At 41.7% G+C, this 15,196-nt stretch overlaps 1 protein-coding gene across 1 annotated transcript in view; it reads right to left on the reverse strand.

Moving 5' to 3' along the window:
• The window catches only part of CTNNA3 (catenin alpha 3), a 751,450-nt gene that overhangs the window by 689,692 nt on the left and 46,562 nt on the right, over positions 1-15,196 (reverse strand). The window contains 3 exon segments of the mRNA XM_074999587.1: positions 8,549-8,606; positions 8,608-8,674; positions 14,185-14,198. Of these exon segments, the coding sequence (XP_074855688.1) occupies positions 8,549-8,606; positions 8,608-8,674; positions 14,185-14,198 (139 nt within the window).

Consider the following 15,196-nt stretch of genomic DNA (forward strand, 5'->3'; position numbering starts at 1 on the left):
ATCTCAATCTTGCAGTCCACTGAAATGAAGGAAAGCCACGCATGCAGCCCATTCACTAGCCTTGGTTGGCCATCACTGTTACAGTCCTTTCTCCCAGCCACAGAAATTCCTTCACTACACTGCAATCCAGCCTGCAGAAAGGAGTTCAGGAGTACTTGTTATTCTATAAGGTTATTTCTCTAGAGAAGTCCACCTATTGTCTGTGACCTGCAGATGCTCAGCACCTTTGAAAGTCATACATTGTTGTGTCTAAATCAGTTATATGGATTCAGGAGCTTTTAGATAATCAACTTTGAACATTCTGATCTGAGCGTTTGGTCTTCTTTAAGATCTCTTCCTGTTTGCATCTTTTTATTGTTTAGGGCCTTGAGGTGGGAGCAGGGAGGGGTGTTAAACCTAAGACTAATTTTTCTTCCTGTTAAAAGTGTTAAATGATAAATTCTATAAAATAAAAAAAATCAGGCATCAAAATGTAGTGATAATGCCTTTGGACAATTGCACCCATAGTGTAGTTCCAGGCATTCTTCCACACTGATCACACAACTGATCAGACCTGAAGGACACAAGACCCATCACACATGGTGCAGCACAGTTAAGAGAAAAAGCTGTCCATCCTAGGGTGCACCTACACTAGGAACTAACTTCAAAGTTAGGCACTACTTTGAAGTAGCCAGCTGAGAGTCTACACACATTTTCCCTTACTTCAAAGCCCAACTACTCCCAGGAATGGAGTAATGCCCTACTTCGAAGCTTAACTTTGAAGTCGGGTGTGTATAGATGCTCAGCTTTGAAGTTGCTTACTTCAAAGTTGTACTTGGAAGTAAGCAACTTTGAAGTTATTTTTGTAGTGTAGACACTACAAATAAGTCCCATATGTACAACACAGCCCCCACCAAAAATTTATGGAACAGTTCAAATTACCATTGATGAGGAGCTTATAGGCCATTTGAAACTGAGGTGGCTAAATTTCAGTTTCTGTATCAGCAAATACTATTGGATGTAGAAGATCTTGTTCAATTGTAATCCATTTGTTCAGCATTTCTTCCCACTGTAGTTCAGTATCTGCTTCTCAACTGCAAGAAGCCAAGAACGTAAGTTAAGAGTGTAGGTGGAATTGGGAGAAATATCTATTATAGTACATTTTTCCCTTCAGGAACATGGGTTCCTGTGGTAGAAAGGCTGCCAAACAAAAATATGTGCAGCAGAACCTCAGAGTCACTCACACCAGAGTTATGAACTGACTACTAAGCCACACACCTAATGTGAAAACAGATATATGCAATCAGGCAGTGGCAGAGACAGAAAGAAAAAAAAAAGCACAAATACAGTATCTTGTCAAATGTAAACTAATAAAAATATAAAGAGACAGCTTAAAAAATTTGACAAGGAAACATTTACTGGACTTCCTTCAGTTAAATTAAGATGCTTAAAAGCAGCATTTTTCTTCTGCATGGTAATGTTTCAACACAATGTTAAGTCAATATTCAGTTGTAAAGTTTTGAAAAGAATAACCAAAATGTTTTGTTCAGTTACGAACTTTTCAGAGTTACAACCTGCATTCTCAGTATGTTCATTTTACTACAAGTGCCACTTTTTCCACTGCCAGCAAGCAAGATAATGGCAGGCCAGACTTGTGTAATTACATTGATATCATATCACCTTCAACTATACTTATCTATAGATGAGTGAAGAGAATAGCTTCTTTGTCTAGAATAATTGAGGGGGTGGGGGTAAGAACGCGCACACAAATTGCCACTCATCTGTGAATCTCTTAATGTAAAGATATTATATTTCAGTGGGTGTGAGGGGCAGAAATTCATGGAGTGGTTGATATCAGCTTTTATTGTGGAGATGGGTTCTTACTTATTTTAAAAGATTATGTTCCCTATTGCTGGCAGGTGTGGATCTCTGCTTGGAAACAAACACTTTCAGCCTAATTTAACTATTTCCAATCAAAGTCAGGGGAGATAAGAAGCTGAAGCCAAAGGAGTTGTTTGATGTCAAAAAAACAGCTTCTACCTCCGGCTACAATAGATGAACATTGATTATTTTGCAGCCACTCATTTTGTCACACTGCCTCTGTACCCATTTGGCAAAGATGTGCAAACGTATTAGAAAAAGAAGCCAAGAAGAGAATCTCTTCAGCTCACTCCTCTATAGACCTACACAATAGGTGGAAATAACACAATAATGCAGGGTACAACATCCAACTCCTCTTCTAAGCTAGTAATGCCAGCTGTACCCACTGTACTCTTTGGTGTCACGTTCTCTGCTTTAGCTATTCTTACCTAAGAAGAAAGACATCTACAATTCCTTTACCACCGGGCTCTAGGAGTGTTCTATCTTCTAATGAAGAAAGCAAGTAACTCCAAGGCAATCTTTTCTGTTCCACATGACATTTTGCCTTCTTGAGTGAAATTTCTTTCCTTATAATTCTTCATTTCTTTAAACATCTACTGTCAACTCAATTTAACACCATACTTTGGGTTTAAAAACTAGAAGTGGCAATGGGTTAAAAAAGCCAATTTAAATGGAAATTTTTACAATAAATTCAATGGAAATAGGGTGAATTTAAACAGCCATATGTAACGCTGTGAGCCAAAACACCAGAAGGCAAATGCGACTACTGACTAAGGTAAAACAAATCAGTCTAGTTTATGTTTCAGTGTCATTCAATTTGGATAATATACTTAAATCTCTAATTTTAATAACATTTGGATATTACTAGAAGCCACATATTAAGTTTCCAAATGAACTATTTTGTCTCCAGAGTACAGAGTTTCTAGTTAAACTTTTATATAATTAATGAATCTGTAAGTGAATTAGGCATTTCACAAAAGTCCTAGAAATATGCAGCACCTACTACAGAGAACTTTCAGTTTAAACCTAGAAACAGAAGAGCCTGTAGCTAAGCCAACCTAATTCCAGAATTAGCCCCAAATATTTCCTGATCCCTTTTAAAGGGATAACACTATGGCTACGTCTACACGTGCACCCAACTTCGAAATAGCTTATTTCGATGTTGCGACATCGAAATAGGCTATTTCGACGAATAACGTCTACACGTCCTCCAGGGCTGGCAACGTCGATGTTCAACTTCGACGTTGCTCAGCCCAACATCGAAATAGGCACAGCGAGGGAACGTCTACACACCAAAGTAGCACACATCGAAATAAGGGAGCCAGGCACAGCTGCAGACAGGGTCACGGGGTGGACTCAACAGCAAGTCGCTCCCTTAAAGGGCCCCTCCCAGACACACTTTCATTAAACAGTGCAAGATACACAGAGCCAACAACTAGTTGCAGACCCTGTATATGCAGCACGGACCCCCAGCTGCAGCAGCAGCAGCCAGAAGCCCTGGGCTAAGGGCTGCTGCCCACGGTGACCACAGAGCCCCGCAAGGGCTGGAGAGAGAGTATCTCTCAACCCCCCAGCTGATGGCCGCCATGGAGGACCCCGCTATTTCGATGTTGCGGGACGCGGATCGTCTACACGTCCCTACTTCGATGTTGAACGTCGAAGTAGGGCGCTATTCCCATCCGCTCATGGGGTTAGCGACTTCGACGTCTCGCCGCCTAACGTCGATTTCAACTTCGAAATAGCGCCCAACACGTGTAGACGTGACGGGCGCTATTTCGAAGTTACTGCCGCTACTTCGAAGTAGCGTGCACGTGTAGACGCAGCCTATATGTATCAATTACCAATTGATCAGAAGGTCTTAAGATTCTTGTGCCCAAATCAGGTTACACAGAACTAAACCCAGTGATTTCAATATCTTGCAAGGGCCATTGGAACACACGGCAAGGTCACACAGGGTGGTCACATCTACACCTCTCCCCTTCCTGAAGGGGAATACAAATGAGCAAAATTGAAAATGCAAATGAAGCATGTATTTACATATCTCATGCCTCATTTGCACATTCTCTTATGATCGTGCTTCCAGAAGAGGGTTTTCCAGGAACAAAAACAGCCATGTAGATGGGGTTCCTTCAGGAAAAACACACCATTTCCAAAAGGAACCTTCTTCTGCATTTGTTTCAGAAAGAAGGGCTCTTTTGGAAATGGGTTTTTTTCCTGAAGAAACCCCATCTACACAGCTGTTTTTGCTTCAGGAAAAGCCTCTTTCAGAAGTGAGCTTGTGCGAGAACATACAAATGAGGCATGAGATATGTAAATCCACATTTCATTTGCATTCCTCTCCCAGAAGGGGACAGCTGTGTAGATGTGGCTGGTATGTTAACACAGCAGCATTATTCCAAGAGAGAGATTCCAGAATAACTTATTCTGAAATAACACTGCTATACACATAGGCTGTGTTTTCACATGCCACTTCTTCTGGAAGCAGCATGGCAATGAGCTGTCCGGAAGATGCTAATGAGGTGTGGATGTAAATTTCCTGTGCCTCATTAGCATATGGCCACATGATTCAGAGTCCAAAAGAAGCTCTTCCAGACTACCAAATACACTTGCAGACACACAGCCCACGGGGCTCTTCCATAAGGAAACCCTCCGGTCAGAAGCCCCTTCTTCCTCAAAATTTTTTCCTCTCAGAAGATCCCTGCAGGCCACACATCTACACATGAATTTTGGAGTCTGGAAGAGCTTCTTCCAGACTCCAAATCATGTGTCCATATGCTAATGAGGAGTGGGAAATTTACATGCACACCTCATTAGCATCGTCCAGCTGGCTCATTACCATGCTGCTTCTGGAATAAGCGGCACATGAAGACACAGCCATAATGTCTTTCAAAATAGCACTTAGCTATTTTGAAATTCAGTGGCTACACACAATAGAGCCTATTTTGAAACAGAGCCATTGGACATACTGTAGCTTATTTTGAAATATCTCTATTCCATTTCTATACAGCCCCTATTTCAAAATAACTATTGCATGAGGAATTACATTGCATGAGGAATAATGTCTATTATTACATTGCATGAGGAATAATAACCATTTTGAAATAGACTCTATTCCCTGTGGCTACATTGACACTAGAGAGTTTTGTCAACAAAACTCATGGAGTGTCTACGCACAAACTGTGTTTCGTCAATAGTATGTTGACAAAATTCTGCACTTCCGCCCATACCATTCTGCATCTCCATGATGAGGAATAACACCTTCATTGACCATTTCTGTCAACAAAAAAGCCATGTACACGGTTCAGGGTACCCTCTGTCCACAGACAGAGCTTCCAGTTCAACAGGCAGCTCTGTTTTCTAAGCTTCTGGTTGACCATTTTGTCAAGAGAGTGGCCAGGCCGTCTGGCTGCTCTCTGTCGACAGAGCAGATCACTCTTTTGACCTGCTTTTGTGTGTGGACATGATCTGTCGACAAAAGAAGATCTCTTCTGACAGCATCTTCTGTCGACAGATTGCTGTAATGCAGATGTAGCTCCTTTGTAAACTATTTCAGAATAGCCAGGGCTTCTCGCTGCTGCTCCTGCTGCTGCTGATGCAGCTGGGGGTCCATGCTGCATGCATGGGGTCTGCAACCGGTTGTCGGCTCTGTGGATCTTGTGCTGTGCAGGCCGAGTGTGTCTGGAAGGGGTCCTTTAAGGGAGCAGCTGGGGGCTTTGCTGGCCCCTTATTTCGACTGGAAGCACTTTTGTGTGTGGATACTCCGCATTTCCTGCCGGGGCGGCTCCTTCCGACGTTCTCCGTCGCTACGTCAACGTTGAATGTCGATGGCACCAGCCCTGGAGGACGTGTAGACGATACGTGTCAAAGTAGCCTATTTCGATGTTCTCACGTTAAAATAGGCTACTTCGACGTAGTGTGCCAGTGTAGATGTAGCCAAAGTAATTTACTGTATGTTGTATAAATTATATCCTGTAATAATCAATACTTCAAATTTTATCTGAACCCATTTTAAGCCTTTCTTTGCATATAAATGGCCAGCACATTATATGCATAAAATTGAATATTTGAATAATTTATCATAAATTAAATATTTTACTACATATAAATTAAAAGCTTTTTCATAGCATATTAGCCTGAAGGCATACAATAAAAAAATCAAACAAGTCACTTAACAGCTATATCAGAGTGGTGTGATGTATTTTACATGTTTTAAAATTCTGTTGTCAGCTGTTATGTTACAGCATTTCTAGAGACATAAAAGTAGAAACAAAACTTCCTTTGAATTTGAGCCAAAAGTGCTATGGGCATGCTAAAGGCATTACTATCATTAAGAAAATCAACTACGGTAACAATCTTTCAATCTGAAAAACACTAAATATCACTGACTTTAATACATAATAGTAATTTGTATTTGCATGTGACACTATTACAGGCCAGTGAGACATTGGTAAGAACAGGGTCCCATAAAAGAGAAAGGGCAAATGCCTACAAAATGTATATGAAACATGCACATTTATTCCACACTTAGCTCAGCATTTGGGAGACCTTTCTCTTCAGAGTACACTATAGGAAAACAGCTAATGAACCTGACCTGCCTTCTTGCAGTCTCAAACCTAACAGACTCCTGCTGCAAAAAAGTAACCTTATCCTCCCTCACTGAAATGATCAACAAGTTAAATTGTCTGGTCAGTTCCATGACAAAGAAGAATGCACACATACCAGGTCCCTGGACAAAGCTCAGCCATGTTTGCAAAACTGGAGATTACGAAAGCACTGAGAGAAGGCTGAACTAGCACATGTCAAAAGTTTTCTCTGTATTAGTTATTGAAAGCCAAAAAGGAATTCCCAAGTCCACTGCTGACAGAGGTAATCAAAGGCTCTTTAGAAAGGGCACTCTGAAGTGGAAGACGTCCTGAAAAGCGTCACTTGAAAGTGACCTTAGCACCTTTATCTTGTGACTGCAGTGTAAGTAGTTTACAAAAAGAAGAGCAAGGTCATAATGATATTACAGATGTGCTCTTAAAACAAGTTGTTTTACTATCAGTCCTAAAAACTTAAAAATCATCATAGCTTCTATTTCTGAATCGCAATTTCATGTCTCCTCTAGTTTTCTCACTTCTAGGAAAGAAATAAGGACAGAAGCAGACAAAAATAGCTCATTTAGAAGAAAGATTCATCATACTATGAAAAGGTTCTTTTATGTTCTTATGCCCCAAGCAGATTCATTTCCATATTGTGGAGAACTTTTGGTTCATATCCCCCAATAGATGGCAGTGAATCAGTGTTTTACCATGTGGACTTGGGTGTAGCTTTACAGCATCCACCAAGAGTGTTAGCAATTAGAAGTAGCCCTGAAGTTCGTGGAGGCCCTGAAATAAAAAAGCAGATTCAAATATCACTTAAATATGAAGAAGTTCAGATTCTGTTCAGGGCTGAAAACTACAGAAACTATTATGAAAACTAAAGTTTATAAATCAATCATAGAAAGGTTACAGAAAATAGATCTATTTACATTTTATCAGTTGTCTTTGATCCTTCAATCAATTGCACATGATTGACACAAAGCACACGAGTAGTCCAATTTAAGTCACATGAAACCTACCTTTAAAAACTATTTTAATTAAGTTGGGATTTTCAATTTAAAATGTAGTAAGTCTTTATGTGGCGCAGTCATGTACATAAAGATCTGATTCCATTAATTTCTAGGCATTCAGGTCAGAACTTAAATCCCTTTATTATCAAACACAACTTTATTATCCAGTATACAGCATTCATGTTTTCCTTTGGATACCGAATTAGTGTTCTGTTTTAGCAAACAGTTGTTTCTTTTTCATGGCAGGTGGAATAACTTTAGAATACTCTAAGGTGCTTCATGGAACCCATAAGCTTCCTGTAGCTCCCTTTCACAACTTTGTTTTCATGAGTAGTCACAGTCACTTTGTCAAACTACTTTTATGACCCATTAATCTACATACAATATTTGTTGTATATTTACACTTTTGCACGCTTGATGCCACTGCTAAATCCAACCCCCATTTTTGTGTCAGTTTCTAGAAGTGGAACAGATTTATGCTGAAATCCAAAATCACCTAATCCAGGGTCGCTCTCCAGATTCTCACCTTGTTGCAGTGAACGCACTTGTGTGTTCCAATGAACTTGAGAGCGATGCTGTAGGGAATCTCCTACTCCCAGCAGGGTCACCCATGGCAGAAAGGTGAAGGGGCAGGGTCCAGATGAAGAATGATCCTAAAAGTCCTCAATGGCAGAACAGGCGGAGAATAGGAAGGGTAATGCTACAATGGCTGTGAAGGCGGATGAAGGCTGCAGCAGACAGGAGATTCCCACTCATCGTGGATCCCATGCCATTGGACCTGAGCCTTCTATCTTTCAAGAACTGTGTGGTGGCTGCAGTGCAACAGTCCCCCCACATTAAAAGAAATCACGCACAAGCATCTTCCTCTGCATACTCTGCAGCCCCAGAATCTGGCTGATCAGCCATCAACAAACTCACAAATAGGAGGGTGACATGAGAACATCCTACTCGTTACTGAGTAACGGCCAAGAAAAGTATTTAATATGAAAAAGAGAACATATTGTTTTGTCTCCTTGACTGATGACACCTATAGATAAAAGCATCTTTCTCTACCCAGGGATTCTATGCTCTGTCACTAAGTTTCCATATTCTTACTTGTTGATGTCTATAGGCCAAACAATCAAGGTATTTCATATCTCTTCCAAGCTTCTGTAGTTTTCTGTAGTTCAGATTTACTGGATACATTTTGTAGAGACTCACATGGTTTTTGAAAATGCAGTGCTACGAGAAACATAATGTCATTATTGAGATAAATATTATCTTTTTAGCTCCATCAGTTAGGTTTTTTAAAACATGCTAATATTATGAGCTCTGTTGTGTTCTCAGAGGGGCCATCGCCAGGTGTAAGAGGACCTCCAGCGGCAAGACAATGCTGCCCTCTGGAGGATGATGGAGGTCATGGTGCAGCAGCTGTAGGATGACCATCAGTAGTGGTCACGGGCCTGGGACCAACTGATGTTACACTGTACCTGGTTTTGCACTTTGCTTTATGGTACATAGTTCATTAGTACACCATTTCTTTTCTACACATCTTTCTTTGTTTAAGGAAACCAGTTATTGGAGCACCACCCCTGCATCTGTGTTTACTGAGCAGGAGTTGGGGAGGGGCGAAGGGGTGACAGGATGGGTTGTGGTGGGGCTGGGGTAGGGCTGTGGGCTGAGGCCCCCACTGGGGAGTGCCCTGGAGAGGGTTACCAGAGGCCATGAAAGAAACTGTTCCTCAGGGCCTGCTGGATCTACACCCTATCCCAATGGGCCTGATGGATCAGACTTGTAGCTGGTGGCCACCCCGCAACCCAGGAGGAAGGCCTCCACCTTTCCCTCCACTACGTTGTGCAAGACACAAACATGGCCACTACTTGTGGGACGTTGTATTCCCCCACACCCAGGCAGGCGAGCAGACACCAAAAGCATGCCTTGAGGCAGCTGAAGGTGCACTCCACCTGCATCCAGACCCAGATGAGGCAGGCATTAAAGAGTTCCTGGTTGGGGTGAAGCTGGCCAGTGTAAGGCTTCATGAGCCAGGCAATGAGTGGGTAGGCCACGTCCCCATGATGCAGAGTGGCATCTGCACATCCCTGACTGCCAGCTTCCAGTAGGGAATGAATCCACTGGCACAGGCCAGAGTTGTGGAACACCTGGGCTTTGTGTGCCCCACCCGACAATCACCAACTGTCCATGGTGATTGACCGGGACCTGCAGCACCACGGGAAATGTCCCTTGTGATTGATATACTTGGCCACAATATGCTTTCAGGCAAGGATTGGGATGTGGATCTTGTTGATAGCCCTGATGCAGCTCAGGAACCCCAGGCTGATGAATCCAGCCACAACTACATCCACGTCTCCCATACAGATGAATATGCACAGCAGATGGTGCTGATGGACCTCATGACCTGCAGAAGGAGGGGTCCAAACACACATGGTAGGGACTGTGAGAAGAGACTCTGCCCCTGGAGTGGTCCCATGCCCCCTTCCAGCCCACACATTGAGCTCTCCATGAGTCCCCCCTCTGAGGCTACTGTCCCCTCAGGTAGCAGGGCTGTGTGAGGGTCAGATGGCACAGTCCCCCGGAAGTAGGGCTTTCCCTTCCACCCCACCCCTTACATCCCTGACCCCACTTTCCAAGGGTCCCCCTTTGGCAGGACACAACCCCTCCCCATGCAGGCTGCAGCCTGAGTGCGCCTTACCTCCATGAGGAGGGCCCCAGTAGTGGATTTCCCCACACCAAAATGGTTTCCCATAGAGTGGTAGCTGTCAGAGGTGGTGAGCTTCCAGAGGGTAACTGTCACCCACTTCTCCATGGGGGTGGTGGGCAACAGTTGGGTGTCCTGTTTCCAGAAGGTGGGGGTGAGCCAGACACAGGGCTCCAGAAAGGTGGACTTCCACATGTGGAAGTTCTGGAGCCACTGCAGGTTCTCCCACTCCCCCATGACCAGATGGTCCCAAAAATCAGAACTGGTTCAGTGCCTTCAGATCTGCCTGCACACCTGGAGGGGGCGGACGCAAGTGTGACTATCCAGCAGTCACAGCAAGTTTCTTGAAATTGGTGCTAGGCTCACCATATATGAGGTAAAGGAGGATGGCCATCAGGAGGTGCAGCAGGTGCTGCAGCACCTCTGGGGTGGGGGGGGCTAGTGACACCATGGCTAGCTTTGAAGTTGCTGTGAGGGAGAATTACCCTAATGAAGTGCTGCATATTCACCACAGAACTTCAGTAGCAATCGCCCATCGCCCTGATTAACATGTCCCATTTGGGGGCTAGTGTAGACAAGCCCATCAAGTAGCTCAAAGTAAGAAATTGCCACTTGCCATTGGCTTATTTTTTGTTAAATAAATATTTAGGAAGAAGCTTCCTCTACTGTCTTGATCCTTGTAACAACACTCATTAGAGGTACCTGTTGGTATCTGTATATGATTGAGACATACCCTGCTCCTTTGATGTCTTTTTATCTCACATACATTGTAGAAACTGCCATTTGATGCCTCACCTCTAGCCTAGAATTCCTTAAACTTGAAACACTTTGCATTCATTAATTCAGTACATAAGCATCAGGGTAGAACTTTAGCTCAGGTCAGGCTGAACAAGACCAACTACAATGACTTTTCCTTTGTGTGGCTAAGGAGTCACAAGTTTTGCATCTGCACCAGTTAAACGAGTACCTGAACACCAAACCACAACACTATGATCCATATTTTCATACTACCCAAAAACTTCAGTTGGCAATAGCAAAGGTGAATAGCATGGGGAAGGATCTTTCAGGTTTCTGGGTATAGTCTTTGTGCAGAGCAAAGAAATAATGGTCTAAATTGATTTAAAGGCACCAGACAAGAACACATAGAAACAAATCAACAGATGATTTCATGTAACAACTGTTTCTTGAACTTGGAGTGGGGAGCAATAGAAGGATACATAATACAAAGCCCTGTATATTGGAACTGTACCCAAAAAATCAGGACATCTGGTCATCCTAACTGGAGAGGCCTACTATTACATTACCATCCACGTACTCCAATGCAATATATTTACATCTTGCAGTAGTCCCACAGATTAATAATTCATCAAGCCAAAAACCTTTCTTTCCAGAGCATAATATTCAGAGCTTCCCATGTTTGGTATGAGACTGCAGAGATCAGTGAATCACTGCTAGTGGAGAAAAAACAGGTGTATAACGGTAAAGACAGCTCTCTTAAGGAGGGTAAATATCCAAGAAATTGCCCTAAGAGGCTATCTAGTTGGCAGCAATATTCCACCAAAGTGGAAGAGGCATCTTTCTCTAGAAGAGAGTGGAGAAAAAGAAGTTTTTCCCAAAAAATTAAAAAATACAAATAAGCTAACTGAAGCAAATGAACACAGGTTTGTCCTTCCAATGAAAGGATGCAGTGAAGTGACTGAAACAAAGATTATACTTACTATTTTTAACTCCACAAGGCACGTATAATCTACCTACATATCTCAAGCTACCATTGTCCTGCCCCTGTTTTTCTCCAAAAAAACTTTGACATTTATTGCTCTGAGATGGGTAGGAGAAGAGTCCAGCCCTCCTTCCCCCCAGCTTTCTGTTAGAGATACAAATAATGAGGTAAACAGAATAACACCATTTTAGATGTTCAGTTATCCTTATTACTTCATCACGATGCACACATCTGAGAAGTTCAGGAGGAGTTCCTTCACCTAAAAACTACCATCTCTTTTGTCTCTGAGAGTAATCTTGCTATTTCTTTAAGCCTCTTCACTACAAGCAGGGTGCAGCTATCATAAAAGTATTTGGGTTTCAGCAGGAATGAGCATTCTCTGTTTCCCTGAGCTGAGGAAGAAACTCCATGGATATAAATCAGACATCAGGAACAGTAATGTACAGAAGCCCTTGGGGGAAACACTTCAACCTCCCTGGACACACAATAGCAGATTTAAGGGTGGCAGTCCTGAAACAAAGAAATTTCAGAATCAAATGGAGAAAGAAATCTCTGAGCTGCAATTTATTTGCAAATTTGACTCCATTAACCAAGGATTAAACAGAGAGTGGGAGTGGCTCACAATTTACAAAGGCAGCTTCTCTGCCCTGGGTGTTAAGATCTCCCCATTAGACTCTGACAATGGCTCATATCTCCCTGTCTGATCTGACTTGTTTTTGACTCTTTTTTACCTGCTATTGATAATGGGCCATTTCCACCTTGGTGAATAGACCTTGTCAGCTCTGGCCCTCCCTCTTACTGGGACCCCATTCTTTAAATACCTCTCTGAAACCAGACCCCCATGCATCTGATGAAGCAGGTCTTTGCCCATGAAAGCTTATGCTCCAAAATAACTGTTAGTCTATAAGGTGCCACAAGTCTTCTAGTTGTTCTCGAAGCTACAGACTAACTCGGCTACCTCTCTGATACATGGACCTATGTTCACATGTAACACTCTTGAACCACTGTATGGTTTGATGACACTTCTGAAGAAGCAAGCTAAGTTGGAAGGATATTATGACAATGAGGGTCTTATTTAATAGGCAGCAGAAGTTTTACTGATTATCCAGTCACCATAAATAACTTTATGATACTTTTCAAAATACACCTGCTTCTCTTTGGGTAGATCAATGAACAGTGCTATACTTCTTTTGTAATAAAAACCAAAATCTACAATCATAAAACTTGACCCAGAGTAAGAAGACACAGCTATGTTGCTAATAATACACACAAAGTGGATACCATATCAACTAGGGACCAATCGCTTGTCAAAATAATGACAAACGAACACCGAATGCTCCCAGGTAGAAAATAAGTAGAATGTCTCCCAAGCAGAAAATGAACGGCACAGTTTTCACAATCTCATTTGGAGAAATGTTAAGCAATTGAACAATTAAATGTGAATCTGGAGCAGATGATGGTCTAGGTAGTAAGCTAGTTAGGACACAGCATTGTCAATACTATTTCTTCATATACAAGATGCTGAAGATCCAGTGTAGACCAGGCATTAACTGAAAATGGAAGATATTCTACGGGATCTTGTAATCAATGCCTTGGACTGAGATTATGGCTCCATTTATCTGAAAACTTGACAAAGTTAGGACACAATGAATTTATTCTGCTGTTCAAATTCTTTATCCCCAGTGTTTAATAATGATGGTCAAAAGTCTCCACATATTTCAGCTTGCTTCTGAACGTTCTATTAAAATTCCTGTTTATTGATTGTAATGGGAGCTTTGTTTGGCTATTGCAAGAAAATCAATTCATAATATTGGCATTGGCAGAATATCATTTATAATAGATAGAGGGAAAAGACACCCACACTAAATGGTCCATCTGGCCAAGGAGGAGGAAAAGATCAAGAGGTGCTGGTCAGACTATCATGTGATGTTACTGAATACAGATATGAACATAAAAATCATTGCTCCAATCATTGTTATATGTTTGCACCGCATCTTGGACAAGTGTGTCAAGAAAGATATCTATGAAAAGCTTACAATTCTCTGATTCTGTTTGTATTATACATGTGTATGTATCATTTTTGTAATTGAGGTTATGAGTATTGGTTATGAACTTGGCTATGAACTTGTATTTCAAATGTTTTCTGCTGAAAGCTACAAACAGGCTTGGCCAACCTATTGTGAAAGGATCGCTAGTCAATGAATAGAAGTACGTGACTGAAAATGGGCCAGTGCACATCAGATGAGCTCCTCTATGAGCGCTCAGACCAGCATGGGAGCAATGGCTGCTGCTTAAAAAGGACTGAGTCATGCATACACAGGTGACGTACTCTTGTGCCAGTCTCTATTTGGTAGATGTACTTTTCCACAGAGGACAATGGGAGTTCCCTCCATTTAGTGTAGTATATAAAAAGGGCCCTTGAAGTTCCTCTATTTGGACTTCAATCCAGCCCACCATCACTAGATCATCTTTCTTATGAACTGATGCTTGAAACAACTGATGACCCATCCTAACAGAGGATGTATTCCAGAGACTTGATTTCAGACAGCAAATTATTCTACCTCTGTTACAAGACTGGACCAAGAACTTTGCAAATGGTGTACTTGACTCCTTAAACAATTTTGATTTTGACCCTTTCTTTCTTTTTATAAATAAACCTTTAGCTTTTAGATTTTTAGCTTTTGTTTGTTTTAAAAGGAAGGTGCCTGGAGAGCTAATCTACAGCATTGAGTTTGCCAGGACTATATATCAATGCATAGTCTAATTCATAGTTTCAACATTTTCAACATAAACTGGACTGGGTAGATGGAAGAAGGAATCATTAAATTTGTACTGCTAACAGTATGCTAATGTCCATACATGCAGATGTGCAGATTTCCCAGATGACAGAAAGCAGTTCTATTTCAATTTATGAATGACGATATTTGACTAGTCACAGAGTTCTTCTTAAATATATTTGAAAATCAAGCTAAGTCATAGCAATGAAAAGTTCAACTGGGCTGGAAAAGCCTCTTAAACTGTTGTAATTTTATGTTCCTCTTCAAGATTCAAGGCCAATTCTATAACAGAAGCAGAAAAGTCTGCCTACCACTGCACCATATGGGCTGATGTTTTTTTCCCAGTCTTTGTAAGGAAGGGAAAGCTTGAGAGACTTCTGAATATCAATATTATCACTCTTTGTTGTGCAAGGTACAAACAGAGCACTGACCTATTTTATGTGCGGGTTAAATGCTTTTTAAAAAATATATGGCTGAATATCAGCTGAATAAAGGATGAGAAGCAAATTTAATCTCCATTTTGAAAAAAAAGGCAGTTCATTAAAAGGTGT

This window comes from Carettochelys insculpta, chromosome 7 (genome assembly GCF_033958435.1).
Source record: "Carettochelys insculpta isolate YL-2023 chromosome 7, ASM3395843v1, whole genome shotgun sequence".
Taxonomy (NCBI): domain Eukaryota; kingdom Metazoa; phylum Chordata; order Testudines; family Carettochelyidae; genus Carettochelys; species Carettochelys insculpta.